The sequence below is a fragment of the Pempheris klunzingeri genome, chromosome 12 (genome assembly GCF_042242105.1).
Source record: "Pempheris klunzingeri isolate RE-2024b chromosome 12, fPemKlu1.hap1, whole genome shotgun sequence".
Lineage (NCBI taxonomy): Eukaryota > Metazoa > Chordata > Actinopteri > Acropomatiformes > Pempheridae > Pempheris > Pempheris klunzingeri.
In genome coordinates, this window is record NC_092023.1 from 300,900 (window position 1) to 328,814 (window position 27,915).

General features: G+C 47.0%; 2 protein-coding genes across 4 annotated transcripts; one reads left to right on the plus strand and one right to left on the minus strand.

The window, feature by feature from the left end:
• On the plus strand, positions 1 to 13,398 carry LOC139210795 (NLR family CARD domain-containing protein 3-like). Its single transcript, XM_070840952.1, has 11 exons — positions 1 to 37; positions 1,268 to 1,416; positions 1,510 to 1,653; positions 2,680 to 2,781; positions 4,792 to 4,855; positions 5,012 to 5,237; positions 5,378 to 7,190; positions 7,290 to 7,463; positions 7,587 to 7,760; positions 8,711 to 8,757; positions 11,614 to 13,398. Exons 2-11 carry the CDS (start codon positions 1,304 to 1,306, stop codon positions 12,186 to 12,188), a joined length of 3,432 nt encoding a protein of 1,143 aa, XP_070697053.1. The 5' UTR covers positions 1 to 37; positions 1,268 to 1,303; the 3' UTR covers positions 12,189 to 13,398.
• Positions 13,393 to 27,829, minus strand: LOC139210797 (interferon-induced, double-stranded RNA-activated protein kinase-like). 3 transcript variants are annotated; one of them, XM_070840959.1, is made up of 19 exons: positions 27,652 to 27,829; positions 25,349 to 25,475; positions 25,088 to 25,242; positions 24,876 to 24,999; positions 24,045 to 24,115; positions 23,822 to 23,962; positions 23,613 to 23,736; positions 21,301 to 21,359; positions 21,127 to 21,217; positions 19,821 to 19,852; positions 19,704 to 19,743; positions 19,530 to 19,609; positions 19,283 to 19,402; positions 19,023 to 19,151; positions 16,788 to 17,004; positions 16,561 to 16,704; positions 15,928 to 16,029; positions 15,606 to 15,668; positions 13,393 to 14,705 (listed from the first exon to the last, which is right to left on the minus strand). In XM_070840959.1, the coding sequence occupies exons 1-19, from the start codon at positions 27,753 to 27,755 to the stop codon at positions 14,571 to 14,573; spliced, it is 2,058 nt and encodes a 685-aa protein (XP_070697060.1). In that variant the 5' UTR covers positions 27,756 to 27,829; the 3' UTR covers positions 13,393 to 14,570. The 3 variants fall into 3 exon arrangements, 2 of the variants coding, with proteins under 2 accessions (XP_070697060.1, XP_070697059.1); XM_070840958.1 differs by having other exon boundaries at positions 19,283 to 19,420; XR_011585270.1 differs by having other exon boundaries at positions 14,632 to 14,705; positions 15,928 to 16,024; positions 19,283 to 19,420.
• Between the last annotated feature and the right edge of the window lie 86 nt (positions 27,830 to 27,915).

Consider the following 27,915-nt stretch of genomic DNA (forward strand, 5'->3'; position numbering starts at 1 on the left):
GGAGTCTAACGCGTTCATTTCTGCTCCAGTGTCAGAGGTAAGTTGTTGAAACCAGCTTCCTGTTTCCTCCTCAGTCCGACAGTCTGTCTGCTCCTGGTCTGTGATGAAGACCAGGGGACCAAACCTTCACCTCCATCCTGCCTGAGCTGCTCCGACTGGACGCTCCATGTTGTATCCATGACTCAGCTGCTGTATCCCCCCCCCCAGCGTTGCAGCATTTAGCGTCGCTTTCCTGCAGCTTTTCTCCTCTCAGCTGTTCCTCCTCCTCCTCCTCCTCCTCCTCCTCCTCCTCCAGCTTGTCTCCCACTGACTCGGGGTTGGACCAAAGCAAATAGAAACTGTTTCCTGCTGTTGGTTTCTGGGATCTGATTAGTGATCAGCGTGGTCCCGCCTGAACCCGACAGTTGGCTCTGGTCGGCTTCTTGTTCTTCTGATTAATTTTAATAGTGCACGATTTTTTATTTATTTATTCCTGATGTGTTTTGTAATGTGAAATTATTAATTATTATACTGTGAGTGTTGGTTATTGTTGGATGTGTGTTTTAAAGCTACTTTCATGCCCTTTTAAAAAATAAATAATAAAGTATTCTGAATCTGAATCTGAATTAAACTTGTGCACAACAGTATCAGAGTCATTCTGGATTCAGGCTCCCATTTTAAACCAGAAGAGAAACTCAGAGACGTGAAGACCACAGGTAGATAGATTGAAGTACGTTATTTCTTTCCAGTTTCCAGTCGAATGTGTGTTTCAGACGTCATTTTGTTCCTCAGCATCCGTCATGGCTGCTCATGGAGCAGACTGACACACATGGCTGACAAACAGTTAAAGCTTGTAACTGTAACAGTTGAGATCATGAAGATATCAGTAAAGAGGGCGCCTGTAACGGCTCCAACAGACTCAGCAAACAGGCGAGCAGCTGCAGCAGACAGAGGAATGCTCTGACCCCCCCCCCCCGAACTCCCACTGAAGGAGGATTTTATCTCCTCAGTGTGAGCAGAGTGAAACACCAGAGCGCTGCCCGGCTCATAGTGATCGCCGGACAAACATTAGCAGTCCACATTCAGGAGTTCAGTTCTTGTGTTTTTTTCTTAACTTTCTCCCTGTTTCCTCCTTCTGAACTAAAGGTTAAGGGAGATTCTTGAGGGCAAAGCTTTTTATCACAGTTTTGACTTTTTATCATAATTTCTACTGTGTCTCATAGTTTTATGGTGTTTATGGAGCAGGTTTGACTTGCGGTGATGAGGAATAACGCGTGAGCTCCTTTAGCAGGTTGTTGTGACTGTGTGAAGGGGGGGCTCCACTATGGATCAGTGTGAGGACACAGAGGAGGGGGCCCTACACTCTGAAACCACTCTGTGTGGGGACCAGGACCTGTATCTGGACCAGGACCTGGATGTCGGGACTGAAGTTCAGAGGTGAGATGAGGGTCTCTGACTCTCCAGTTCAGCTCTCATCGCTCCACCATCAGTATTATTCACACTCAGAGCTCCGTGTGTGTCATGTTGAAGCTCAAAGCTGCAGCAGCACAGACCAGACTCTGCTGGACCTGAACCTGAACCTGGATCTGGATCTGAACCTGGAGGAGCCATGAGGAGCAACTGGTCTATGGAACCACCTCTAAGCTTCACAGGTGGACCCCACTCTGATCAAAGGTGAGGATTTCAAACTGATGATGACAAAATGACGTGTTTTTATCAGACTCCCCAGTTTTAACACTTTACTGACAAATGAAGTTTCCTGAGCACTGACACGCACTCACACAGTCAAACACATCCACACTGGGAGCTTCAGTCCTTCATCTGTCTGTGGACATGATGTTGTTTCTTCAAGCTTGTCAGGTATGGATTCGTATCAACATCAACACAGTGAGGTCTCAGTTGTTCTGTCTGCTCCCCTGCTGGGCTGGATGAGAGTCCCTCCTCTCTGCACACGTCGCTGCAGAACTCTGACACTGACGGGGAGAATCCAGACCCTAAAGACTCTAAAGGTCGTCCACTGAAGTCGGCCAAAACTACAAATAATGGCTTGTTGCCAGGGGTTGGCAAACTGTCTTGGACTGCGGCTGCTGATTAACTGACCCCTCGCCAAGGTCAACCCCCTCTCTGGAACAGATGAGCCGGGCCGTCGGCTTGTGCTCCAGCAGCTGTTTAGTAAAAAGGTAGAGACCAGTCAGTCCTCTTTACTCAGACTGATGAGTTCCTTCCTCAGGAGGATCTGAAGCTCTGCTCTGTTGAGCATGACTGGCTTCATTGTCTCAAGCTGTGTGTCCACTTCCCCTCTAGTGATGTCTCAACGATCCTCCGTGTGGTGGCTTCAAACTGCAGTTTTGCCCTCTAATGCCTGGGGCAGGGGCTTCTGGTGATGTGGTGTTAATCAAGAGAACAACTGCAGGAGAACCGTTTGTGTCACTAACAGGCTGAAGGACTGTCGGGAGAACTCATGATCAACAGTTACTGTGCTCTGACATTTAAGGAGTCCATGCATGTGTGTCCACAGCTGAGTGTCCTGCACGCAGCACTGAATACAGCTTTAAAATATATACTGACACACGTCAACATGAAATGATGAATTCATACAAAACCTAACCAAGAGTTACCTGGATTCAGGTGTACTGTTTATAGTCAGTTACAGTTGTGTGTTGTGAGTTCAGTGCAGAATTGATCCAGTGTTTCTATCAGGAGGAAGCTGGAAGAACCCGGACCCAGCTGTGTGTCCATGAAGAGCGACTGGTCTATGGAACCACCTCAAAGCTTCACAGCTAGACCCTACTCTACTCAAAGGTGAGGATTTCAAACTGATAATGACAAAATTATGTATTTTTATCAGACACCCCAGTTTTAACCCTTTACTGACTCAGATGACACAGTCAAACACATCCACACTGGGAGCTGCCCACTTCAACCAGTCTGATATCGATGCATGCTTGTTAAGCAAAATTACAACACGCTACTACAACTTCAAAATGTACGTTTCACAGGGCTGGAAGGACACTATGGCTGTTCTCAGGCTTTCTTGAGGCTACTGAAGCCGTACAGGCACTGTTGGGCCTTTTTAATGACAGCGGTAGTGTGGTCGGTGCTCCCACGCCTTCCTGTAGTCCATAAAGACCTCCTTAGTCTTGGAGAGGGTCAGGGAGAGGTGGATGTCCTGGCACCATTGTTCCAGATTTGCCACCTCCTCCCTATACGCCATCTTGTCACTGCGCGACATCGATCCTACAACTGTTATGTCATCCACCAACTTCTGGATGGTGTTTGAGGCCTGTGTTGCCACACAGTTGTGGGCATACAGAGAATACAGGAAGGGGGCTCCCGTGCTTATTCCACTAGTACCTACTCAGCTCGACTCGACTCAGTCTTGTTGCGCTTCCACTAGCTCTAGTACCTGGTACCAGGTACTATTTTAGTACCTCCTCTGCCGGGGTTCCAAGCGAGCTGAGTCGAGCTGAAAATGCGACGTCACCAGACTGCAGGCCACCGATTGGCCAGGGAGTGGTGTCACTTGATGAGTCACGAGAGCGACTCGTTCACAAGAATCAAACCCTCTGTTTTTAAAACCCTGGAAACAGACGTTTTTTTTATTATTTCTGTGAACGAGGTGAACGGATACACACAAACCAAACACTCCATGTCCTTAGTTGTGTGTGTTTGTGCCGTATACAAATTACGCCACTGGAGTTTCGGGCCACCTTGCTATGACGACCCCCCCACTTTGAGGTGGTATGCTACTGTAATGGAAACGCAACCAAACCGAGTCAAGTCGAGTAGAGTAGGTACTAGTGGAAACGCGCCATTAGTGTCATTGGAGAAGAGGTGCAGTAATCCACTCTTACCATCTAGAGGCGTCCTGTCAGAGTCCGGGATCCAGTCACACAATCTCTGTGTCATGTGAGCTCATTCTTCGTGATTCCTCCACAGAGTCGTCCAGCAGAGTTAGATAAAACTCTTTATTGATCCCACAGTGGGGAAAATTCGCTGTTATTGCAGCTCAAGACAGACATAAAGCACACAGTTAAAGAAAGAGAAAATTAAATAAACATAATATATACAGAAAAACCTTATATACACAAAAAGAAACAATATATACACAAGTAATGCAATAATTATAAAGAAGCAACAACAGGGTGGGGTGGGAACATTATGTGGATTATGGACTATTGCACAGTTGTCCATGATTGGTTGAGTAATAAAGTGCATTTAGTAGTGACTGTGATTGGTGCAGCAGGTTATAATGCAGCATTATACAGTCTGACTGCAGTGGGAATGAAGGACCTGTGGAGGCGCTCCTTCTTACACCTGGGGTGTACGAGTCTTTCACTGAGGGAGCTGCTTAAGGCCCCCACAGTCTGATGCACAGGGTGTGAGGTGTTGTCCATGATGGAGGACAGTTTGGCCAAGGTCCTCCTCTCTCCCACCACCTCTATGGAGTCTAGGGGGCGGCCACAGACTGAGCTGGCTCTCTGTTGAGCCTGTTCTTGTCCCGCTCAGAACACCCCCCTCCCCAACACACCACTGCATAAAAGACCACAGATGCCACCACAGTCTCGTAGAAGGTCCTCAGCAGTGGTCTGCCCACACCGAAGGATCCTAGCCTCCTCAGCAGGTACAGACAACACTGACCCTTCTTATAAAGAGAGTCTGTGTTGTCTGTCCAGTCCAGTTTGTTATTTAGGTGAACACCCAGGTATTACGTATTTCTTCACTCTCTCAATGTCAAGTCCCTGGATGTTCACCGGTGCAGTGTTGGAGGGTTTCCTGTGGAAGTCGACCACCATCTCCTTTGTCTTGCAGTTCAGAGGTTCCCAGTGGTCAGTCTGCCAAGCAGCATCAAACACACCTGGACTCCATATTTACGGTCTGTACAACAATCAGTTTTAAATCTTTTCTGTTCACAATGATGCCAATGCTGCACTTTTCGGATCGGTGGACTGTCAGTCTATCCGACATGGATCTGATGTTTGGTTTCATGGGTTTAGTTTGTTTGTGTTGTTCATATAATATTCTGTTCCAGCGGCTGGAGGAGGAAGCTGGCACATTTGTGAAGAAGGAACTGAAGAGGATTAAGATGGATCTGGGTTCAGATTACCCAGAATACTTAGAGAGTCAGAGGGAGGGGAAGGAGGAGTTGGACAATGAGGAGGAAGAGCAGAGGAGCAGCAGAGAGGCATTTCTGAAGATCACACTGCACCTCCTCAGGAGGATGAAGGAGGAGGAAATGGCTGAGCGTCTGCAGAGCAGTAAGTAAATATTTGCATTGCTGGATAAACGGGACATTTACTGATGTCTCTAGAGATGTATGGAAATATATTCATATACTCATTCTCTCATTCTCTTCTCAGGAAATGCTGAAATATTTTCTTGTTCTGTGTTCATTCAGGATATCCTGATCCACTTTGTGTCCAATGTAAACTTAAATCCAGCCTGAAGAAGAAGTTCCAGAGCGTGTTTGAGGGCATTCCTAAAGCAGGAAACCCAACCCTCCTGAACCATATCTACACAGAGCTCCACATCACAGAGGGGGGGGCTGCAGAGGTCAACGATGAACATGAGGTCAGACAGATTGAAACAGCTTCCAGGAAACCAGACAGACCAGAAATAAACATCAGATGTGAGGACGTGTTCAAAGCCCCACCTGGAAGAGAGGAACCAATCAGAACAGTGATGACAAAGGGAGTGGCCGGCATCGGGAAAACAGTCTTAACACAGAAGTTCACTCTGGACTGGGCTGAAGACAAAGCCAACCAGGACATACAGTTCATGTTTCCTTTCACCTTCAGAGAGCTGAATGTGCTGAAAGAGGAAAAGTACAGCTTGGTGGAACTTGTTCATCGATTCTTTCCTGAAACCAAAGGAACCAAAGCAGGAATCTTTAGGTTTGAAGAGTTCCAGGTCGTCTTCATCTTCGACGGTCTGGACGAGTGTCGACTTCCTCTGGACTTCCTCAACAGCAAGACCCTGACTGATGTGACAGAGTCCACCTCAGTGGATGTGCTGCTGACAAACCTCATCAGGGGGAATCTGCTTCCCTCTGCTCGCCTCTGGATAACCACACGACCTGCAGCAGCCAATCAGATCCCTGCTGAGTGTGTTGGCATGGTGACAGAGGTCAGAGGGTTCACTGACCCTCAGAAGGATCAGTACTTCAGGAAGAGGTTCAGAGATAAAAAGCAGGCAGACAGAATTATCTCCCACATCAAGACGTCCCGAAGCCTCCACATCATGTGCCACATGCCGGTCTTCTGCTGGATCACTGCAACAGTTCTGGAGGTTCTGCTGAAGACCAGAGAGGGAGGAGAGCTGCCCAAGACCCTGACTGAGATGTACATCCACTTCCTGGTGGTTCAGACCAAACTGAAGAACATCAAGTATGATGGAAGTTCTGAGACAGATCCACACTGGAGTCCAGAGAGCAGGAAGATGATCGAGTCTCTGGGAAAACTGGCGTTTGAGCAGCTGCAGAAAGGGAACCTGATCTTCTATGAATCAGACCTGACAGAGTGTGGCATCGATATCAGAGAAGCCTCAGTGTACTCAGGAGTGTTCACACAGATCTTTAGAGAGGAGAGCGGACTGTACCAGGACAAGGTGTTCTGCTTCGTCCACCTGAGCGTTCAGGAGTTTCTGGCTGCTCTTCATGTCCATCTGACCTTCATCAAGTCTGGAGTCAATCTGATGTCAGAAGAACAGTCAGCATCCTGGAGGTCTATTGTCCTACGAGCCAAAACTAAACCCACACATTTCTACCAGAGTGCTGTGGACAAGGCCCTACAGAGTCCAAATGGACACCTGGATTTGTTCCTCCGCTTCCTGTTGGGTCTTTCACTGCAGACCAATCAGAATCTCCTACGAGGTCTGCTGACTCAGACAGGAAGTAACTCAGACACCAATCAGGAAACAGTCAAATACATCAAGAAGAAGGTCGGTGAGGATCTGTCTCCAGAGAGAAGCATCAACCTGTTCCACTGTCTGAATGAACTGAATGATCGTTCTCTAGTGGAGGAGATCCAACAGTCCCTGAGATCAGGAAGTCTCTCCACAGATAAACTGTCTCCTGCTCAGTGGTCAGCTCTGGTCTTCATCTTACTGTCGTCAGAAGGAGATCTGGACGTGTTTGACCTGAAGAAATACTCTGCTTCAGAGGAGGCTCTTCTGAGGCTGCTGCCAGTGGTCAGAGCCTCCAAGAAAGCTCTGTAAGCACAGTGATAGTTGGATTTGCGTATCATGACACAAATTCTCTGCTGGTTTTTCATCTTGCTGCACATTTATTTTCTGTACCGTTGTCTCAACAGACTGAGTGGCTGTAACCTCTCAGAGAGAAGCTGTGCAGCTCTGTCCTCAGTTCTCAGCTTCCAGTCTGACAGTCTGACAGAGCTGGACCTGAGTAACAACGACCTGAAGGATTCAGGAGTGAAGCTGCTGTCTTCTGGACTGGGGAGTCCACACTGTACACTGGAGACTCTCAGGTCAGAATCCATCAACCTGTTCAGATCACGGCCTGATTTTCATTAATGATACACTCGTCACCTGCAGAAGATCCTCTCAGTACCCTCAGATATTATGATGTATGTTGCTTTCTGTGTTTGCAGACTGTCAGGCTGCCTGATCACAGAGGAAGGCTGTGATTCTTTGGCTTCAGCTCTGAGATCCAACCCCTCCCATCTGAGAGAGCTGGACCTGAGCTACAATCCTCTGGGAGAGTCAGCAGGGAAGCTGCTGTCTATTGGACTGGAGGATCCAGACAGGAGACTGGACACTCTCATGTATGAACACCCTGTCGCTATATATACAAAACTGTTGTGTGTGTTGTTTGTCGCTCAACACAAAGTCAGGTTGGTTAGCCATCACCAGTTAGGCAGTCTGGATCTGGAAGTCCCCCAGGATCTTAGCTCGGGCATTCTCAACCACTTTGGGAGGTGTTTTCCACTCCGACCAAGGGACTTCCAGCCCAAAATCACTGCAGATGTTCAGGTACACTATGGCATCCACGTGGTTATGGCGTCCATGTCTGCTGTTCCTGCCAGCATCTGACATCCTGCTGTTATGTGCTGGACTGTTTGAGCGGCATCTCTGCCCAGCCTGCACCTGGGGTCCTATCTGGTGTGGTAGATCCTCTGGGGTCCTGTCTGGTGCGGTAGACCCCCTGGGGTCCTATCTGGTGTGGTAGATCCTCTGGGGTCCTGTCTGGTGTGGTAGATCCTCTGGGGTCTTGTCTGGTGTGGTAGGTCCTCTGGGGTGCTGTCTGGTGTGGTAGACCCCCTGGGGTCCTATCTGGTGTGGTAGACCCTCTGGGGTCCTGTCTGGTGCGGTAGATCCTCTGGAGACCTGTCTGGTGTGGTAGACCCTCTGGGGTCCTATGTGGTGCGGTAGATCCTCTGGGGACCTGTCTGGTGTGGTAGATCCTCTGGGGACCTGTCTGGTGTGGTAGACCCTCTGGGGTCCTGAACATCAGTGCTGTCCTCCATCCGACCACACTTATAAAGACATTCAGGTGTCACTGCTGTAGATCCTGCTGATGTGGATCGGAGGGTCTGTGTCTCCCTTGTCCCTCTCGTCCAGCCTGGTGTCGTCCAGGTGGAGGCTGACACCTGGCAACTGTGTCCAGTCTGTCAGCTGATCAGGCGGAACAGCAGGGGGGGACAATGCATCGCCTTGGTAGATGCTGCACTTGATGGTAACTTGTGTAATGTGTCCATGTTTTCCCTCCTTTCAGGGTGCAGCCTGCAGGAGTCCGATGGCTGAAACCAGGTCTGAGGAAGTGTAAGTGTTTTTAATTAAGCCTAAATAAAGACAGAGAACATGTTGATCCAGAACAACAGTGGATGAAGAAACAGAAACTAAAGATCTGTGAACCTCCAGCAGAGATCTGAACTGTTTCATGTTTTACTTTCTGAGCGACAGAGATTTGATAGAACAGAAAGATTTCCCCAGAACCTCCATTGGTGTTTCTGCTTATTGTCCTCATGGAGGCTCCATAGACCTCCACTACACACTGACACACTAGTACACACACACACACTATAGACCTCCACTACACACTAGTACACACACACACTATAGACCTCCACTACACACTAACACACTAGTACACACACACACTATAGACCTCCACTACACACTGACACACTGACTAACTAGCACACACACACTATAGACCTCCACTACACACTAACACACTGACTAACTAGCACACACACACTATAGACCTCCACTACACACTAACACACTGACTAACTAGCACACACACACACACACACACACACTATAGACCTCCACTACACACTAACACACTGACTAACTAGCACACACACACACACACACACACTATAGACCTCCACTACACACTGACAGACTGACTAACTAGCACACACACACTATAGACCTCCACTACACACTGACACACTGACTAACTAGCACACACACACACCATAGACCTCCACTACACACTGACACACTAACTAGCACACACACACACACTATAGACCTCCACTACACACTGACACACTAACTAGCACACACACACACACACACACTATAGACCTCCACTACACACTGACACACTAACTAGCACACACACACACACACACACACACTATAGACCTCCACTACACACTGACTAACTAGCACGCACACACTTTAGACCTCCACTACACACTGACTAACTAGCACACACACACACTATAGACCTCCACTACACACTGACACACTGACTAACTAGCACACACACACTATAGACCTCCACTACACACTGACACACTGACTAACTAGCACACACACACTATAGACCTCCACTACACACTGACACACTGACTAACTAGTACACACACACACACTATAGACCTCCACTACACACTAACACACTGACTAACTAGCACACACACACTATAGACCTCCACTACACACTAACACACTGACTAACTAGCACACACACACACACACACACACTATAGACCTCCACTACACACTAACACACTGACTAACTAGCACACACACACACACACACTATAGACCTCCACTACACACTGACAGACTGACTAACTAGCACACACACACTATAGACCTCCACTACACACTGACACACTGACTAACTAGCACACACACACTATAGACCTCCACTACACACTGACACACTGACTAACTAGCACACACACACACACTATAGACCTCCACTACACACTGACACACTGACTAACTAGCACACACACACTATAGACCTCCACTACACACTGACACACTGACTAACTAGCACACACACACTATAGACCTCCACTACACACTGACACACTGACTAACTAGTACACACACACACACTATAGACCTCCACTACACACTAACATACTGACTAACTAGCACACACACACTATAGACCTCCACTACACACTAACACACTGACTAACTAGCACACACACACTATAGACCTCCACTACACACTAACATACTGACTAACTAGCACACACACACTATAGACCTCCACTACACACTAACATACTGACTAACTAGCACACACACACTATAGACCTCCACTACACACTAACACACAGACTAACTAGCACACACACACTATAGACCTCCACTACACACTGACACACTGACTAACTAGTACACACACACACACTATAGACCTCCACTACACACTAACATACTGACTAACTAGCACACACACACTATAGACCTCCACTACACACTGACACACTGACTAACTAGCACACACACACTATAGACCTCCACTACACACTGACACACTGACTAACTAGTACACACACACACACTATAGACCTCCACTACACACTAACACACTGACTAACTAGTACACACACACACACTATAGACCTCCACTACACACTAACACACTGACTAACTAGCACACACACACTATAGACCTCCACTACACACTAACACACTGACTAACTAGCACACACACACACACACACTATAGACCTCCACTACACACTGACAGACTGACTAACTAGCACACACACACTATAGACCTCCACTACACACTGACACACTGACTAACTAGCACACACACACTATAGACCTCCACTACACACTGACACACTGACTAACTAGCACACACACACACACTATAGACCTCCACTACACACTAACACACTGACTAACTAGTTATTTAACCCCTTGGTGACCAGCTGGCTGATATGGTTGGTACCAGTGGATGCTGAGGGGGGGGCTGGTTCACCTCCACTCTTTCCTGTGACGAAGACAAAGCTGATAAAGACTCTTAAAGTCTGAATGAATACTCTACGGCTGTGTTAAAGTGGACTGCATTGACACACCTTCACTCTGGAGACACACTGAGACACTAGAGCCTTTTAAAGACTGGCCCCTCCCCCCGTGGCGGAGGCACTGCACCGTGCGTTATCGAGGCATTTTGTACCACGTGATGTCATTTCATGACGTCACCTCACCGTAAAGTCTGAGCTTCCTGCTGCAGGAAGAATGGATCCTCTGTCTGGCACAGATTCATTTTAGATCCCTTCACACAGGAACATGCTAACATGCTAACTTGCTAACAGCACCTCCTACAGTGGGGGTCCGGATGTCCGCTTCTGTCTGGTCGATAACAGCAGCGGTTTTGTGTCTTGTTCCCTCCGTCAGATTCCAGGGAACTCACACTGGACCCAAACACGGCGAACAGAAAGGTCAAACTGTCCGTCGACAACAGGACTGCGACCCAAGTGAAGGAGGAGCAGTCGTACCCTGATCACCCAGACCGCTTCCACAAGTGGCCTCAGCTGCTGTGCACAGCTGGTCTGACTGGTTGCTGCTACTGGGAGGTGGAGTGGAGGGGAAGAGTTTACATATCAGTCAGCTACAGAGGAATCAACAGGAGAGGAGACAAATTCGACTGCAGATTCGGCAGGAACGATGAGTCCTGGAGTCTGAGCTGCAGCAATCACGGCTACTCTGCCTGGCACAAGAACAGCGTGACGCCCATCTTCTCCTCCTCGCTCTCTGGCAGAGTCGGAGTGTTTGTGGACTGTGCTGCCGGCTCTCTGTCCTTCTACAGCGTCTCCTCCGACACACTGATCCACCTCCACACCTTCAACTCCACCTTCACTCAGATGCTCTACCCAGGGTTCTGGTTCTCATCTGACGGTTCTGGTTCCTCTGTGACTCTTGTGCCTGATGGTTCAGTCTGTGCAGGATCACACACAGCTGCTCTCAGTTAGAACCGACCTGAACCAGGGTAGCGAGTTAAGGCGGGACCGTCCGTGTTCCTGAAGACGTCTGCACACATTAGTGCTGTCTGTACTGAGCTGTGGATCAGAGGTGCAGCGGGTCGTACGTCCATCTGAATCTGTAGATCCAGATGAACTCCTGAGCACAGCGGACATGACGAAGCTTTGAAAAAGGCCTCGTCGGGACAGAATGACCTCTGACGGCTGATTTCTGGATCATTTCCAAACATACCAAACTCCACTTATTTGGAGCTGTGGTTCCTTTTCCTCCGAAGATTAAAAACCTGCAATGATCATATATAAACAGCCCGAGAACAAAATAAATCAGTTCAACAATAAAATATAGAATAAATAAACAGTTTCTGGACCTCAGTAGCAACAAACTATGGACCCAAACCTGTTTGATGACCCTCCAGCAGAACGCAGACTTCACTGTTAAAACCGCTAATCGTCTCCTTCTTCTGTACGACGGATCAGAAAGGTCCTGATGTGTCTTCAACTGAAAAGATTCTCTTTAAATGGATCCTTTAAAAATATAATTCTGACTTTTCTTTAGTGCTACTAACATGCAGTTTTTTTTTTAACATGTTCCTGGTTGTGGACAGTTTTAGCCATTTATTCTTGTATTATTATGTCTGTGTGAGTATTTACATCGTCAGTATTTACATTGTCTGTACTGTTTAATGAGGACTTTAAATATTCAACCCAGGAACACATTAATGTTAAAGACCGTAGACGTGTATTTTGCATATGTTCTCTTTGAAAACTGACAAAGAACATGATTTTTCAGGATGCAAGGAGAAATGAACTAAAATGGATGGTCACAGCATTGACTGGTTGTATTGTTGACTTATCAAACACACGACTGACAAATGAGAGAAAAACGGATCAAATCTGCTGGTTAAATGTTTAAATGTTGAGTAATGTGGTGGATACAGATAAAAAGTCCTCCTGACAGCAGACACAGAAACACATTAGTTTGAAATCATTCATAGACTGAAATTAGTGACTATTTGATGAACTTGCTTTAATGTTTCTACAATCCTTCATTTTGGATTCTTGAATCTTTGAGTCTCTTCATGGAAACAGTCTGAGATAACACTTATGAATTTTTTGCTTCATAAATAAAGATTGATTGATTGAACTCCTGTGAGACTGGGGGTTTACGTCACAGAAGATGAACGACCATCACACCTTAGATAGCATCGTTTTATTTTCCAGTTCATCCATTTGATTAGAAAGCAAACAGTCTCATAAACACATTATTCTAGCATGTCATTTCAATACCAGCGGACGAAGGACAGGATTATTTAAGTGAGGTTAACGTACAGCGAGCCGGTCATGATTGCAAAACGAATGATGCAGGACTTGACTCGATTTTGCTGTACGTTCTCCCACTTATTACATGGCTTTGTACTAAAGGAACCAATCATTTAGCAGAACTACTGACTTACAAACAAATATAGTCATTTAAAACACAGACTGTAAAAACATGGACGTAGTCTCCGTGACGTCACCCACAGGTTTCTGAAAAACCAAAATGAAGCTCAATGGGACGCTATCTGGAGGTCGCCATCCAACTGGTGCCTGACTCCACCCACTCCCAGCTAATCCAAAACTAGGAATCTAGGCTAAGGAGCTAGGTTAAGCAGCTGGGATAAGGAGCTAGGCTAAGCAGTTAGGCCAAGGAGCTAGGCTAAGCAGCTGGGATAAGGAGCTAGGCTAAGCAGCTGGGATAAGGAGCTAGGCTAAGCAGTTAGGCCAAGGAGCTAGGCTAAGCAGCTGGGATAAGGAGCTAGGCTAAGCAGTTAGGCTAAGAAGCTGGGCTAGGAAGCTAGGCTAAGGATCTAGGCTACATGCTACGTGTGTCTGCAGCCTGCTGGGAGATAGTAGAACAGTGTGGTAGATGATTAATGTGGGTTTTGTTTGTAATGTGTGAAATGTTAAACTGTATTTTGTACCAGGCTGTAAACTTGTTTATCTCTGGGGGTCTCTGGGGATTTGATCCCTTACGGAGTCTTAAGCTGCCACGAGTCGGAGGTTGATTTAAAAAAAGACTTCTGCTATCAGAGCTGCTTCCATAGAAACGGTCTGTTTTACAGAAATAAGACCGTAGTGTCCAATAAGTGACCAATCAGAATCGAGTATTCAACAAAGCCGCGTAATAAAATGGGATAACGTTGCATTCCCTGATAATAAAATGCAGGTTATGTGCCTTTTGCCGTCAATACCTCATGATTATGATACATTTTGTCACATCAGTTCATGAAACGTTATTAAAGACAGTCCTCTTAGTGAGGAGAGTACGATAAATACCACAAACAGTCGAGCCTGTGATGCTTTCGCTGATTGTTTGACTATTTCCTGTTCTAATCAGTAAGACTTACTGACGTGATGCGTGTTTTTAAGTGCCAGAGTACGAGCGTACTCTTCCAAGTCCGTCTTCAGTTTACTAGCTTCAGGTCGGTCCTCTGGCTTCACGCACAGCATCGACTTTATCGTTTGGTTCTGCAACACAACAACAACAAACAGAGCAGCTGCTGTCATCTGATCCAGTCAGTCACTGCTGCCAGTGTGTCTCAGCTGTTGTTCCTGAAGGTGAAGTTACTAAACCTGACGGAGATCTAGTAGATCTTTTCCCCTGATTGTGATCTGTTTTCCTGATATTAAAGCGCTATGACATGACGCTAAAGGACCGTTAGTCCATGACCGTTCATGCTGGGGGTCAGTTCGCTCTCAGAATAAAAACCTTTAGCCAGTGTTTTATCTGTTTCCATGGAAACACACGGGGGCTCTGACTAATACCTGGACAGTTATCAGTCACATCAGTAGACTCCTCTGTAATGAAACCTCGTTTAGAGCTCCAGCGAGTAGGCCTGCCCTTAGTAACGCCCCTAGTAACGCCCCTAGTAACGCCTCTAGTAATGCCCTTAGCAACACCTCTAGCAACGCCCTTAGTGACACCCCTAGTAACCCCACTAGTAATGCCCTTAGCAACGCCCCAGGTAATGGAAGGAAACTTAAGAGCTTTGGTGGAGAAATATTCTTCAGACACAAACTCTGGACTCTGTTCTGACCATCAGAGCTCAGAACCAACAACTAAAGCAGACAGTTTGGATCAGAGATGGAGGCCTCTGCTCCGTTACCGTGGTTACAGGTTACAGTGCTGCCCTGGAAACGGCAGAGTAGTATTGTTGGTGATGAGCACGGCGGCGGTTCGCTGTGCCGTCAGGATGATGTGAGCTCGTACTAACTGTCTGGTCGACCATTCGGATCGCTCAGTTGAAGCTACTGGTTGTTTAATTGGCATTTTATTACATTACACACACGCACGCACACACACATGCATACACACCCCCCAAGGAGAATGTGTGGTGCGTCCACCAAACAGAGAAACCACTGGCGTACCTCGAGGTGGAAATTGTGTAAAAATCCTTGAGGAGGTTTCTGGTTTCTGACATCCTCCCAGATCTGGAATTCATGCAGTGACGAAAAGGGAGGAAGAACATGTCAAACTAAATTTATGAATCAGAGGACATTTTGACAAACAACATTATCTATAATTTAAACATTTCTGCTATAACACAGCCTTTGATGCTCTCCTGAAATCAATAAATCTAAATCAGCTACTTTGCTTCAATACAGACTGAAAGCAAAAAGCATTCAATAGTAAACAGTTTTCAAACAGACATTTGTAGCGTGTAGATTTTGGAATCTGTCAGAAACTCACCGCTTTCCTTTCATGGCTGGTAGAGATGTTCCAGAGGAGTTCAAAGTAGATCAGCCCCAAAGCAAATATATCCACCTTTCGGTCGTAAGTGCTCCTGCTTCTCTGTCAAATAACGACAACATAACGTCCACAAAAGGCACTTAAACACTAAACATTAGTGGTGGGAATCACAGAGGAACTCACATGATAACGGTATAGCGATTCTGCAAGAGATCGCTAAGCAAGTAATCTACAATCAGCATCAATATGTGCCTCACTCCTCCATCATACTGCAATACTGTAGTCCACCACTACTGGAGGACTGGCGCTGTTTTTACTGAGACCTGATCCACATCATAGAGACCTGATCCACATCTAATCAGAGACCAGACTTCATCCCAACACCCCGTATCAGTCTCATGCTCCTTCCAGCGCACTACCAGGCACCAGTAAAGACAAACAAGACGACAGTTATATAAACTATTCGATAATCATTCAAATATCAAAATTCCTACTAAAGACACTGATGAAGAAATAAGAAGCACCCATATCCTCTCTATCTGAAGATCACGTGTATTGTATATATAACGCTACAGGAAGCACAGCAGTGATCAATAACAGAAGATCTAGACTGACTGACGGTGAAGGCCTCACCTGCTCAGGCGCCATGTACGATGGCGTTCCTTTGTACACGGTCCTCTCCAGCAGGTTCTCAGCATCATCGCTGTTCTCCGTCGTGACCAGACCAAAGTCTCCAATCTTCACCTTTCCGTCTTGTCCAAACATGATGTTGGCCGGCTACCGGCGGGACAGAAGTGAACAAACATGCAGCTTCACGACTGATGTGATGTAACGAATGCGTTTGTTCACCTTCATCTCACCTTCAGGTCTCTGTGGATCAGCATCTTGGAGTGAATGTACTCGACTCCGCCGACCACTTGCTGAATGATGGTGCGACTTTCTTCTCTTCTCTTGGAGTCTCGCAGGGATTTCTTCACATTCTGAGTATTCTTCTCGTCGATCCACACTCTGAGTGTTTTGGTGTCGCACAGCTCCATCTGGATATAGAGGTACTTTATCGATGAACTATTGGTGGACCTGGAGGAGTGGGAACAGAAAAACATGACAAAACAAACAAAAATGGCGCTTCTTTACAGACTGAAACTGACCAATCAGAGGACGCTTCTTTATCCAGACTGATACCGACCAATCAGAGGACGCTTCTTAATCCAGACTGATACCGACCAATCAGAGGACGCTTCTTTATCCAGACTGATACCGACCAATCAGAGGACGCTTCTTTATCTAGACTGATACCGACCAATCAGAGGACGCTTCTTTATCCAGACTGATACCGACCAATCAGAGGACGCTTCTTTACAGACTGATACCGACCAATCAGAGGACGCTTCTTTACAGACTGATACCGACCAATCAGAGGACGTTTCTTTATCTAGACTGATACCGACCAATCAGAGGACGTTTCTTTATCTAGACTGATACCGACCAATCAGAGGACGCTTCTTTACAGACTGATACCGACCAATCAGAGGACGCTTCTTTATCCAGACTGATACCGACCAATCAGAGGACGCTTCTTTACAGACTGATACCGACCAATCAGAGGACGCTTCTTTACACAGACTGATACCGACCAATCAGAGGACGCTTCTTTACAGACTGATACCGACCAATCAGAGGATGCTTCTTTACAGACTGATACCGACCAATCAGAGGACGCTTCTTTACAGACTGATACCGACCAATCAGAGGACGCTTCTTTACAGACTGATACCGACCAATCAGAGGACGCTTCTTTACAGACTGATACCGACCAATCAGAGGACGCTTCTTTACACAGACTGATACCGACCAATCAGAGGACGCTTCTTTACAGACTGATACCGACCAATCAGAGGACGCTTCTTTACACAGACTGATACCGACCAATCAGAGGACGCTTCTTTATAGACTGATACCGACCAATCAGAGGACGCTTCTTTACAGACTGATACCGACCAATCAGAGGACGCTTCTTTATAGACTGATACCGACCAATCAGAGGACGCTTCTTTATCCAGACTGATACCGACCAATCAGAGGACGCTTCTTTATAGACTGATACCGACCAATCAGAGGACGCTTCTTTACAGACTGATACCGACCAATCAGAGGACGCTTCTTTACAGACTGATACCGACCAATCAGAGGACGCTTCTTTACAGACTGATACCGACCAATCAGAGGACGCTTCTTTACAGACTGATACCGACCAATCAGAGGACGCTTCTTTATAGACTGATACCGACCAATCAGAGGACGCTTCTTTACAGACTGATACCGACCAATCAGAGGACGCTTCTTTATAGACTGATACCGACCAATCAGAGGACGCTTCTTTACAGACTGATACCGACCAATCAGAGGACGCTTCTTTATAGACTGATACCGACCAATCAGAGGACGCTTCTTTACACAGACTGATACCGACCAATCAGAGGACGCTTCTTTACACAGACTGATACCGACCAATCAGAGGACGCTTCTTTATCTAGACTGATACCGACCAATCAGAGGACGCTTCTTTATACAGACTGATACCGACCAATCAGAGGACGCTTCTTTATACAGACTGATACCGACCAATCAGAGGACGCTTCTTTATACAGACTGATACCGACCAATCAGAGGACGCTTCTTTATACAGACTGATACCGACCAATCAGAGGACGCTTCTTTATCTAGACTGATACCGACCAATCAGAGGACGCTTCTTTATCTAGACTGATACCGACCAATCAGAGGACGCTTCTTTATACAGACTGATACCGACCAATCAGAGGACGCTTCTTTATCTAGACTGATACCGACCAATCAGAGGACGCTTCTTTATCTAGACTGATACCGACCAATCAGAGGACGCTTCTTTACACAGACTGATACCGACCAATCAGAGGACGCTTCTTTATCTAGACTGATACCGACCAATCAGAGGACGCTTCTTTATACAGACTGATACCGACCAATCAGAGGACGCTTCTTTATACAGACTGATACCGACCAATCAGAGGACGCTTCTTTATACACTATGGTTTTAACAGGTGGAGGTGACGTACTGTGAGGTGCTGTAACTGTCCGTTGTAGCGTCCCATTGGTATCCTGAATCCTCCAACCAGCACGTGTAATATCGAACAATATTGCAGTGATGGAGGTCTGATAATGCCGTCGCCTCTCGCAGAGCTTTTCTGATCCAAAGGAGAACAGAGACACTAGGTGAGACACACAAAGTGATTTTGATCTGTCACTGATTTCTTCTAAAAATATTACTGATGCATATTGAAAAAAGGAAACAAAATGATCATCTGTAGTGACTTACTCTCTACAGCGGACAACCTTTATGGCATAATCCTTCTTCAGCAGCTTGTGTTTTGCCTTGAAAACCTGACCAAAGGCTCCACTGCCGAGACACACTATGGAGTCAAACTCTGACGTAAACCTGCTGAGATTAACACTGCTGCAGCAAAACAGTGATAGTAACACATCAGGGATGAATCTTTAGGAATATAAACTTATCTTTCTGATTGTGCACTAACACACTAATCATGTTAACAAGCTTTCCACACCTTGAGATTGCAGACTTGGTTGTTGTTTTCTCACTGTGACTCTTTCCTGTATTTTTCTCATTGAGATTGGCCATCATGTCCTGATGAATAACATAAAGTCATCAAGTGGTAAGATACCATGATAAAATGTTAAATGATAAAAACCAAACCCAAAATGACATCTTCTGACTTTACCTCTTTGTTTTTGTGGAGATTTGAGAAATTTGCAGCAATTCTAAAAGAAATAAAAACATTTGATCAGGTGAAATATCATGTCTGAAGCTCTACAGTGAGTCTGAACAGATGGCTCACCTTATTTTGGGCTTTGCATCAGGACTTTGAATCTTTGTAATGGGAAACAAGAAAATACAGCCAATTCAATTACATACAAAAGCATACATACATCAAAAATCCTGCATGTAAAGGGATGAGTCATACAGGAGTCGAGTTCAGAATGTGAACTGTGATTTGACTGAAGTACTGACTCCTGGTCCTGTAACACCATCATTTACTTGTTTTCTGTCACCAAACACACCTTAACCATCAGGTATTACTAAAAATTACATTCTAGTAATGAATGAAGTCGTCGTCTGGCATTGGAGTAATATTCAAGTAAAACTGGGTTAATCTAAACTCTAAATCAAAGCCACTGAATGTAAAGCCAGTCTCACACTACAGGAGATTTAGGCCGATTTATCCCAGAATTCAGCCTCCCAACAACCAGAGGGGACGTCTGGTCTGGTGCCTCGGTTTGTACTGGTTATCTGGTATTCTGATGGTTTGCAGATCCAACGTTAAACCTCCAGATCTGCTCACAGACTCTTCAAGACCGCCCCGATTATTTCAAACATGTTTGATATTAACCTCAGGATTGCGTCTTTTTGCAGACGATGTGGTCCTGTTGGCATCCTCAGACTGTGACCTCCAGCAGGTTTGCAGCTGAGTGTGAAGCGGCCTGGATGAGAGTCAGCACCTCAGAGTCTGAGGAGGTGGTTCTCTGCCAGAAAATGGTAGATTTCTCCCTCCGGGTTCGGAGTGAGTTGCCCCAAGCGAGGGACTTCAAGTATCTGCGGGTCTTGTTCTCAGTGAGGGTGAAATGGAGAATGAGATGAACAGACGAGTTGGTTCAGCATCAGCAGTAATGGCGGCGCTGTATTGGTCTGTTTTGGTTCAGAGGGAACTGAGCCAGGAGGCGAAGCTCTTGATTTACGAGTCGATCTACATTCCAACCCTCATGTATGATCCTGAGCTCTGGGTAAAGAGAAATGAGTCCAAGTGTTACGGACGTCTGGAGTGTCCTGTTTGACCTGCTGCAACCGCGACTCGAGCCCTGATAAGAGGAGGAAGATGGATGGATGTTTGATATTTAGGATTCAAACTCTGGATAACTACGTCACTGCCACATAGGACCAGTGATGAAGAAGATCTGGGTACTTTTATACCCGCAAAGTGGAACTTTTTTGGCTGTTGTAGCCATGGCGTGATCTGAGAAGATTCACATGTGTGATGCAAACAGATTTCAAATCTCCTGCAGTGAGAGCCCGGCGTTACTTCTGCAAAAACGGAGCGTAACAAACTGATGAACAGGACTGAGGGGATGACACAGGAAATAACAGACCTGGTCTTTGGGAGGAGCTGATGAATTGGTGAAAACAACCGAGTCACTTGAGGTCGTCACCACGCTTTTAGATTTCGTGTCGCAGGACTCCCTTGGAGAGTAAAATGAGACTCGTGAGCAGAAAACTGAATGTTACACCTCACCATGTGTTGTCCTGCTCACTGAGTGCCTTACAGTGTGCCCGACGGAGGGGACAGTGCATCATCGTCAGACACAGCCGAGCAGGAAGACATCTGGAAGGACAGAGGAAGTGTTCGCCTGTTACACACCACCATATTTGTTTTCTGATGTTAAACCACACGTCTGTCTGGTGATCTGCTGCTAACACTGACTTATCTACATCTTTACAGAGACCTGCCTTCATCTGAACATCCCGGATAAATCTGCTGCTCCCGACAGACGTACTACAGCCGGTAAAACAAAGGAAAATACACTTTTAAAACAAGATAATAGTCACATGAACTAGTTGAACTTTTTCAATTAAACAACAATTCGAACAGTGAAAATCGTGGCCCATGATCACAGTCTGAAAGAGTCTGTAGTGTCTCAGAGTGTAGTGGAGGTCTATAGTGTGTGTGTGTGTGTGTGTGTGTGTGTACTAGTTAGTCAGTGTGTTAGTGTGTAGTGGAGGTCTATAGTGTGTGTGTGCTAGTTAGTCAGTGTGTTAGTGTGTAGTGGAGGTCTATAGTGTGTGTGCTAGTTAGTCAGTGTGTTAGTGTGTAGTGGAGGTCTATAGTGTGTGTGTGTGTGTGTGTGTGTGCTAGTTAGTCAGTGTGTTAGTGTGTAGTGGAGGTCTATAGTGTGTGTGTGTACTAGTGTGTTAGTGTGTAGTGGAGGTCTATAGTATGTGTGTGCTAGTTAGTCAGTGTGTTAGTGTGTAGTGGAGGTCTATAGTGTGTGTGTGTGCTAGTTAGTCAGTGTGTTAGTGTGTAGTGGAGGTCTATAGTGTGTGTGTGTGCTAGTTAGTCAGTGTGTTAGTGTGTAGTGGAGGTCTATAGTGTGTGTGTGCTAGTTAGTCAGTGTGTTAGTGTGTAGTGGAGGTCTATAGTGTGTGTGTGCTAGTTAGTCAGTGTGTTAGTGTGTAGTGGAGGTCTATAGTGTGTGTGTGCTAGTTAGTCAGTGTGTTAGTGTGTAGTGGAGGTCTATAGTGTGTGTGTGTGCTAGTTAGTCAGTGTGTCAGTGTGTAGTGGAGGTCTATAGTGTGTGTGTGCTAGTTAGTCAGTGTGTTAGTGTGTAGCGGAGGTCTATAGTGTGTGCGTGTACTAGTTAGTCAGTGTGTTAGTGTGTAGTGGAGGTCTATAGTGTGTGCGTGTACTAGTTAGTCAGTGTGTTAGTGTGTAGTGGAGGTCTATAGTGTGTGCGTGTACTAGTTAGTCAGTGTGTTAGTGTGTAGTGGAGGTCTATAGTGTGTGTGTGTGTGTGTGCTAGTTAGTCAGTGTGTTAGTGTGTAGTGGAGGTCTATAGTGTGTGTGTGTGCTAGTTAGCCAGTGTGTCAGTGTGTAGTGGAGGTCTATAGTGTGTGTGTGTGTGTGTGCTAGTTAGTCAGTGTGTCAGTGTGTAGTGGAGGTCTATAGTGTGTGTGTGTGTGTGTGTGTGTGTGTGCTAGTTAGTCAGTGTGTCAGTGTGTAGTGGAGGTCTATAGTGTGTGTGTGTGTGCTAGTTAGTCAGTGTGTTAGTGTGTAGTGGAGGTCTATAGTGTGTGTGTGTGTGTGTGTGTACTAGTTAGTCAGTGTGTTAGTGTGTAGTGGAGGTCTATAGTGTGTGTGTGTGTGTGTGTGTGTGTGTGTGCTAGTTAGTCAGTGTGTCAGTGTGTAGTGGAGGTCTATAGTGTGTGTGTGTGCTAGTTAGTCAGTGTGTCAGTGTGTAGTGGAGGTCTATAGTGTGTGTGTGTGTGTGTGTACTAGTTAGTCAGTGTGTTAGTGTGTAGTGGAGGTCTATAGTGTGTGTGTGTGTGTGTGTGTGTGCTAGTTAGTCAGTGTGTCAGTGTGTAGTGGAGGTCTATAGTGTGTGTGTGTGTGCTAGTTAGTCAGTGTGTCAGTGTGTAGTGGAGGTCTATAGTGTGTGTGTGTGTGTACTAGTGTGTCAGTGTGTAGTGGAGGTCTATAGAGCCTCCATGAGGACAATAAGCAGAAACACCAATGGAGGTTCTGGGGAAATCTTTCTGTTCTATCAAATCTCCGTCGCTCAGAAAGTAAAACATGAAACAGTTCAGATCTCTGCTGGAGGTTCACAGATCTTTAGTTTCTGTTTCTACATCCACTGTTGTTCTGGATCAACATGTTCTCTGTCTTTCTTTAGTCTCCTCTGATGAACAACATGTCTGATTCCTGGATTTTCTCCATGTTTCTCCCAGTCTGAAGTCTTTTCTCACTGATTCTGCTTCAGTGACTTCTGGAACCTTCTAGCTGAGGTTGGACACATTTTAGGGACATGAAGAAGAAGAAGATCCTCCAAGGGGGTTAAAACCTGTAAAACATATCAGATACCTTTCTGTCCGACTCCTGAAGAGCAGACCAGGCCACCTGAGCTGCATTTTGTTTGGCCTCCTTGACGGTCTTCCCCTTGGCTACAGGGTACTCCTTTTTGTCGATCACAAGTTTGTAGAAAAACCTGTGAGAGCAGAGAGGAAACATTTAGTTTTCCTCCAGTGTCTTTGGTGTCTACTGAGGGTAAACATGTTCGGGCTCGTACTCACTGAGGGTCATGAGCTGGACCGCATCTTTCCTCCAAGATGTAGTCATGATAGCTTGTTGTTTTCTGACAGTGGCGGTTGATGTTTTCCATGAAGTTCGTTTCAGTAAAGCTCCTTTCTCCTTTAGTCCTCACACTCCCATCACTGTAACAAACCACACACTGATATTAAAACCTGGAACAACCAAACAGAAACAATGCCTTGCCAAACAGGCGTTGGTGCTCACCAGATGTCCGACGTGCTTCTACTCAGTTCCTCCTCTGGTCCACTTGATGAGACGTGTTTCTCATCTCCAGCCTTTAAAACAACAAAAAAAGATTTCATCCTGATTCACTGACTGGAGAGAAGCTTGTGTAACAGATTAAACAACCAGTAGCTTCAACTGAGCGATCCGATTGGTCGACCAGACAGTTAGTACGAGCTCACATCATCCTGAAGGCACAGCGAACCGCCGCCGTGCTCATCACCAACAATACTACTCTGCCGTTACCAGGGCAGCACTGTAACCTGTAACCACGGTAACGGAGCAGAGGCCTCCATCTCTGATCCAAACTGTCTGCTTTAGTTGTTGGTTCTGAGCTCTGATGGTCAGAACAGAGTCCAGAGTTTGTGTCTGAAGAATATTTCTCTTCCTTCAGCTCTCTGAAGTGCTCTAAACTAGCTGACAGGACTGATTGCTTTCCAGGTATTAGTCAGAGCCCCAGAGTGTCTCCATGGAAACAGATAAAACACTGGCTAAAGGTTTTTACTCTGATCTGTTATGTTGAGGTGTAGTACCACACGCTAAACAGAGGCTCTGACTGCGTCCCTGTTGCTATGGTTACTGCAGCCAGCGCTGTCATTCAGACGGTGAACAGACCGTTTGGCCGAAACGACTTATCACCTTTTAATGGACACCCAGCAGCCAATCAGAATCGAGTATTCGTCCTAACCACATGGTACACTGGAGGGTAAAGCCCTCTTGTGTGATTTTGCTTAAATCTGCTCCAGTGCAGTTGACAGTATTACAGAGAGTGACATCACATGACTGAAGCAGGATGAAGCGCCGTGTACCCACCTCTGTGGCTTCACTGCCACATAACTGGTGATATATGAGCCTGGCTGCTTCCTCCTTAGCTTCCCTCTTTGTCTTCCCAGTGGCAGCTGGATACTCCTTCTCACCAACCACAAACCTACAGCATCTAATGTTACACACACACACTATTGAATGTGTTTTTGAGCGGGACCCAAACTGCTCCATGTGACTTTGGGGGCATTGTGGAGACTTACTGAGCGACACTATTGGGTCCAGGTTTTGTTGACAGCACAGCCTTGATGTTCACCTTGTTCTTCTGACCGTATTCATTCAGCCAACATATGTAGTTGATGTTATCCACACTCGTCCGATGGACTGGTGCAGGAGAAGCTTCTGCTGCATTTTCTGTCTGTGCAGATGACAGAAAATATTTGTTAAGGCAGCGCGTGAATTCATCTTCTGCGCTTTGAAAATCAGACATGTAGGGAGACAGTGAGGCGGTGAAATGATCTCACGGCGTCGACCGGCTCCTCCGACAGGCCTCTCAGGGCGTTTTTGGCTGCGTTCTGTTTGGCCTCCTTCTTGTTCTTCCCGACACCGGCAGGATACGCCTTCCCATTCAGGACGGCTCTCTGGGTGAATCTAAGAGGACGAGAGGATGCAAACATGTGGTGGAGGATGGAGGCATTACAAAGACAAGAATCTGTACACTTGATAAACATCCACGAATTAAAGCTGCGGGAGTCATTGGTTAAACACCCCATAATAACCTGCATTATGTTGTAGTTCAGCCGGTCAGACAGTAAACTGGCCTCGTGCTGCTCCTCTGGGCTCTTTTCAGACTTTAGTAAATCTACCTATTGTGTCACATGACCTCTCAGAGAGAGAGCGTTCCTATTGGCTGCTCTAAGTTCAATGTTCAAGTTCAACGGCCAAGAAAATTTTTTAAATGACAAACTTTTGCACTGTTTGTTTTTTCATGATATAAACTGATTGATTAATGTCATTATTGTGCAGAGATTCATGCCTTAATGCGTGATGGCCTCAGCTCTCCTGCACTGTTGTGGTCTCATTTCATGTGGGTCTCAAACCTCTAACCTTGGCCATGAAAGGCAGCTGATCTCTTTCTTACACTATCACATGAATAACACCAGGAGGCTGCCGGCGTCTGCACACATACATACTAAGTGCTGTTTCAAACGCGGTGCATAGATCGCATCATCGTCATCCGGAGAAGCTCTCATCACCACGCCCCCTTTCTGGGGGAAAACAATCCGTCATCCCAGCGCCACACTGTAACACACCAGTTTAAACTAATAACGCTAAAGCCCACTTCTCTCATCTCTGATTTATTCCTGATAGAAGGGTTTTATGACTCCAAGCTACGTGCTAATGTTACATGCTAAAACTACGAGTGTTGGCAGCGCTGTGAGCTCTGACCACTGGGGGGTCACTGAGGGACACTGAGGGACCCTCTGACCACTGGGGGGTCACTGAGGGACCCTCTGACCACTGGGGGGGTCACTGAGGGACCCTCTGACCACTGGGGGGGTCACTGAGAGACACTGAGGGACCTTCTGACCACTGGGGGGGACACTGAGGGACCCTCTGACCACTGGGGGACACTGAGGGACACTGAAGGACCCTCTGACCACTGGGGGACACTGAGGGACACTGAGGGACCCTCTGACCACTGGGGGGGACACTGAGGGATCCTCTGACCACTGGGGGACACTGAGGGACACTGAGGGACCCTCTGACCACTGGGGGACACTGAGGGACACTGAAGGACCCTCTGACCACTGGGGGGACACTGAGGGACCCTCTGACCACTGGGGGACACTGAGGGACACTGAAGGACCCTCTGACCACTGGGGGGTCACTGAGGGACCCTCTGACCACTGAGGGACACTGAGGGACCCTCTGACCACTGAGGGACACTGAGGGACACTGAGGGACCCTCTGACCACTGGGGGGTCACTGAGGGACCCTCTGACCACTGAGGGACACTGAGGGACCCTCTGACCACTGGGGGGTCACTGAGGGACACTGAGGGACACTGAGGGACACTGAAGGACCCTCTGACCACTGAGGGGTCACTGAGGGACACCGAGGGACCCTCTGACTACTGGGGGGTCACTGAGGGACACTGAGGGACCCTCTGACCACTGAGGGACACTGAGGGACACTGAGGGACCCTCTGACTACTGGGGGGTCACTGAGGGACACCGAGGGACCCTCTGACCACTGAGGGACACTGAAGGACCCTCTGACCACTGAGGGGTCACTGAGGGACACTGAGGGACCCTCTGACCACTGAGGGGTCACTGAGGGACACTGAGGGACCCTCTGACCACTGGGGGGTCACTGAGGGACACTGAGGGACCCTCTGACCACTGAGGGTCACTGAGGGACACTGAGGGACCCTCTGACCACTGGGGGGTCACTGAGGGACACTGAGGGACCTGACTGAAGGTGGTCAGGCTCTCTGTGGCTCAGACAGCCTGACACACAGTCTGCAGCTCATCTGTGCTGTTGTTGTTTTGTGCTGTTAATAAAGTTTAGCACACTGTCTTTTGTTTCCCCCCAAAATGGGCGGGGACGTGTCGCACGCCAAAGTACCCGGATGTGCCGATCTGACATATTAATAGGGATTGTGACCCTTTTGGCTTTCCGTAGCTACCAGGGGCTCCTGGTGGGCCCTGAACACCACATCACACCTGAGTACACCCTCTCCTTAAAGTCTGGACACACGCGACACGGGAAAATACCGTATCTTCACAAATGCAGCATTTAAAGAGGGACAGCATGAACTTACATTTTAATGTGATCCGGACCAGCAGATCCCACGTCCTCGTAGCTCAGCTCAGACCGGGTTCTCTGGGCGAACTCATTCAGTCTGACCACGTAGTGTGAGGCCATGGCCGGTGGTTCTGTGGTTCTGTGGTTCTGTGGTTCTGCGGACCGGACATGTGTCCCGCCAGCAGCACCGTCTGGCTCCAGTCTGACACTTCGGTTACTTTCGTTTCCCGGTAAACGTCACACAACATGGCTGCTTCACGGGAGGAGGGACGCTCTGCGG

What these genes read in the sequence shown, in the direction of transcription:
- LOC139210795 (XM_070840952.1), top strand. Translation starts at nt 1,304, where the DNA reads ATGGATCAGTGTGAGGACACAGAGGAGGGGGCCCTACACTCTGAAACC. An exon ending in AGACCCTACTCTACTCAAAG is followed by an intron (nt 2,782 to 4,791) that starts GTGAGGATTTCA and finishes TTTGTCTTGCAG; the next exon opens with TTCAGAGGTTCCCAGTGGTC. An exon ending in GGCTGAGCGTCTGCAGAGCA is followed by an intron (nt 5,238 to 5,377) that starts GTAAGTAAATAT and finishes GTGTTCATTCAG; the next exon opens with GATATCCTGATCCACTTTGT.
- LOC139210797 (XM_070840958.1), bottom strand. Translation starts at nt 27,755, where the DNA reads ATGGCCTCACACTACGTGGTCAGACTGAATGAGTTCGCCCAGAGAACC. An exon ending in GATGCAAAGCCCAAAATAAG is followed by an intron (nt 19,744 to 19,820) that starts GTGAGCCATCTG and finishes TATTTCTTTTAG; the next exon opens with AATTGCTGCAAATTTCTCAA. An exon ending in GACAGTTACAGCACCTCACA is followed by an intron (nt 17,005 to 19,022) that starts GTACGTCACCTC and finishes CCACTCCTCCAG; the next exon opens with GTCCACCAATAGTTCATCGA.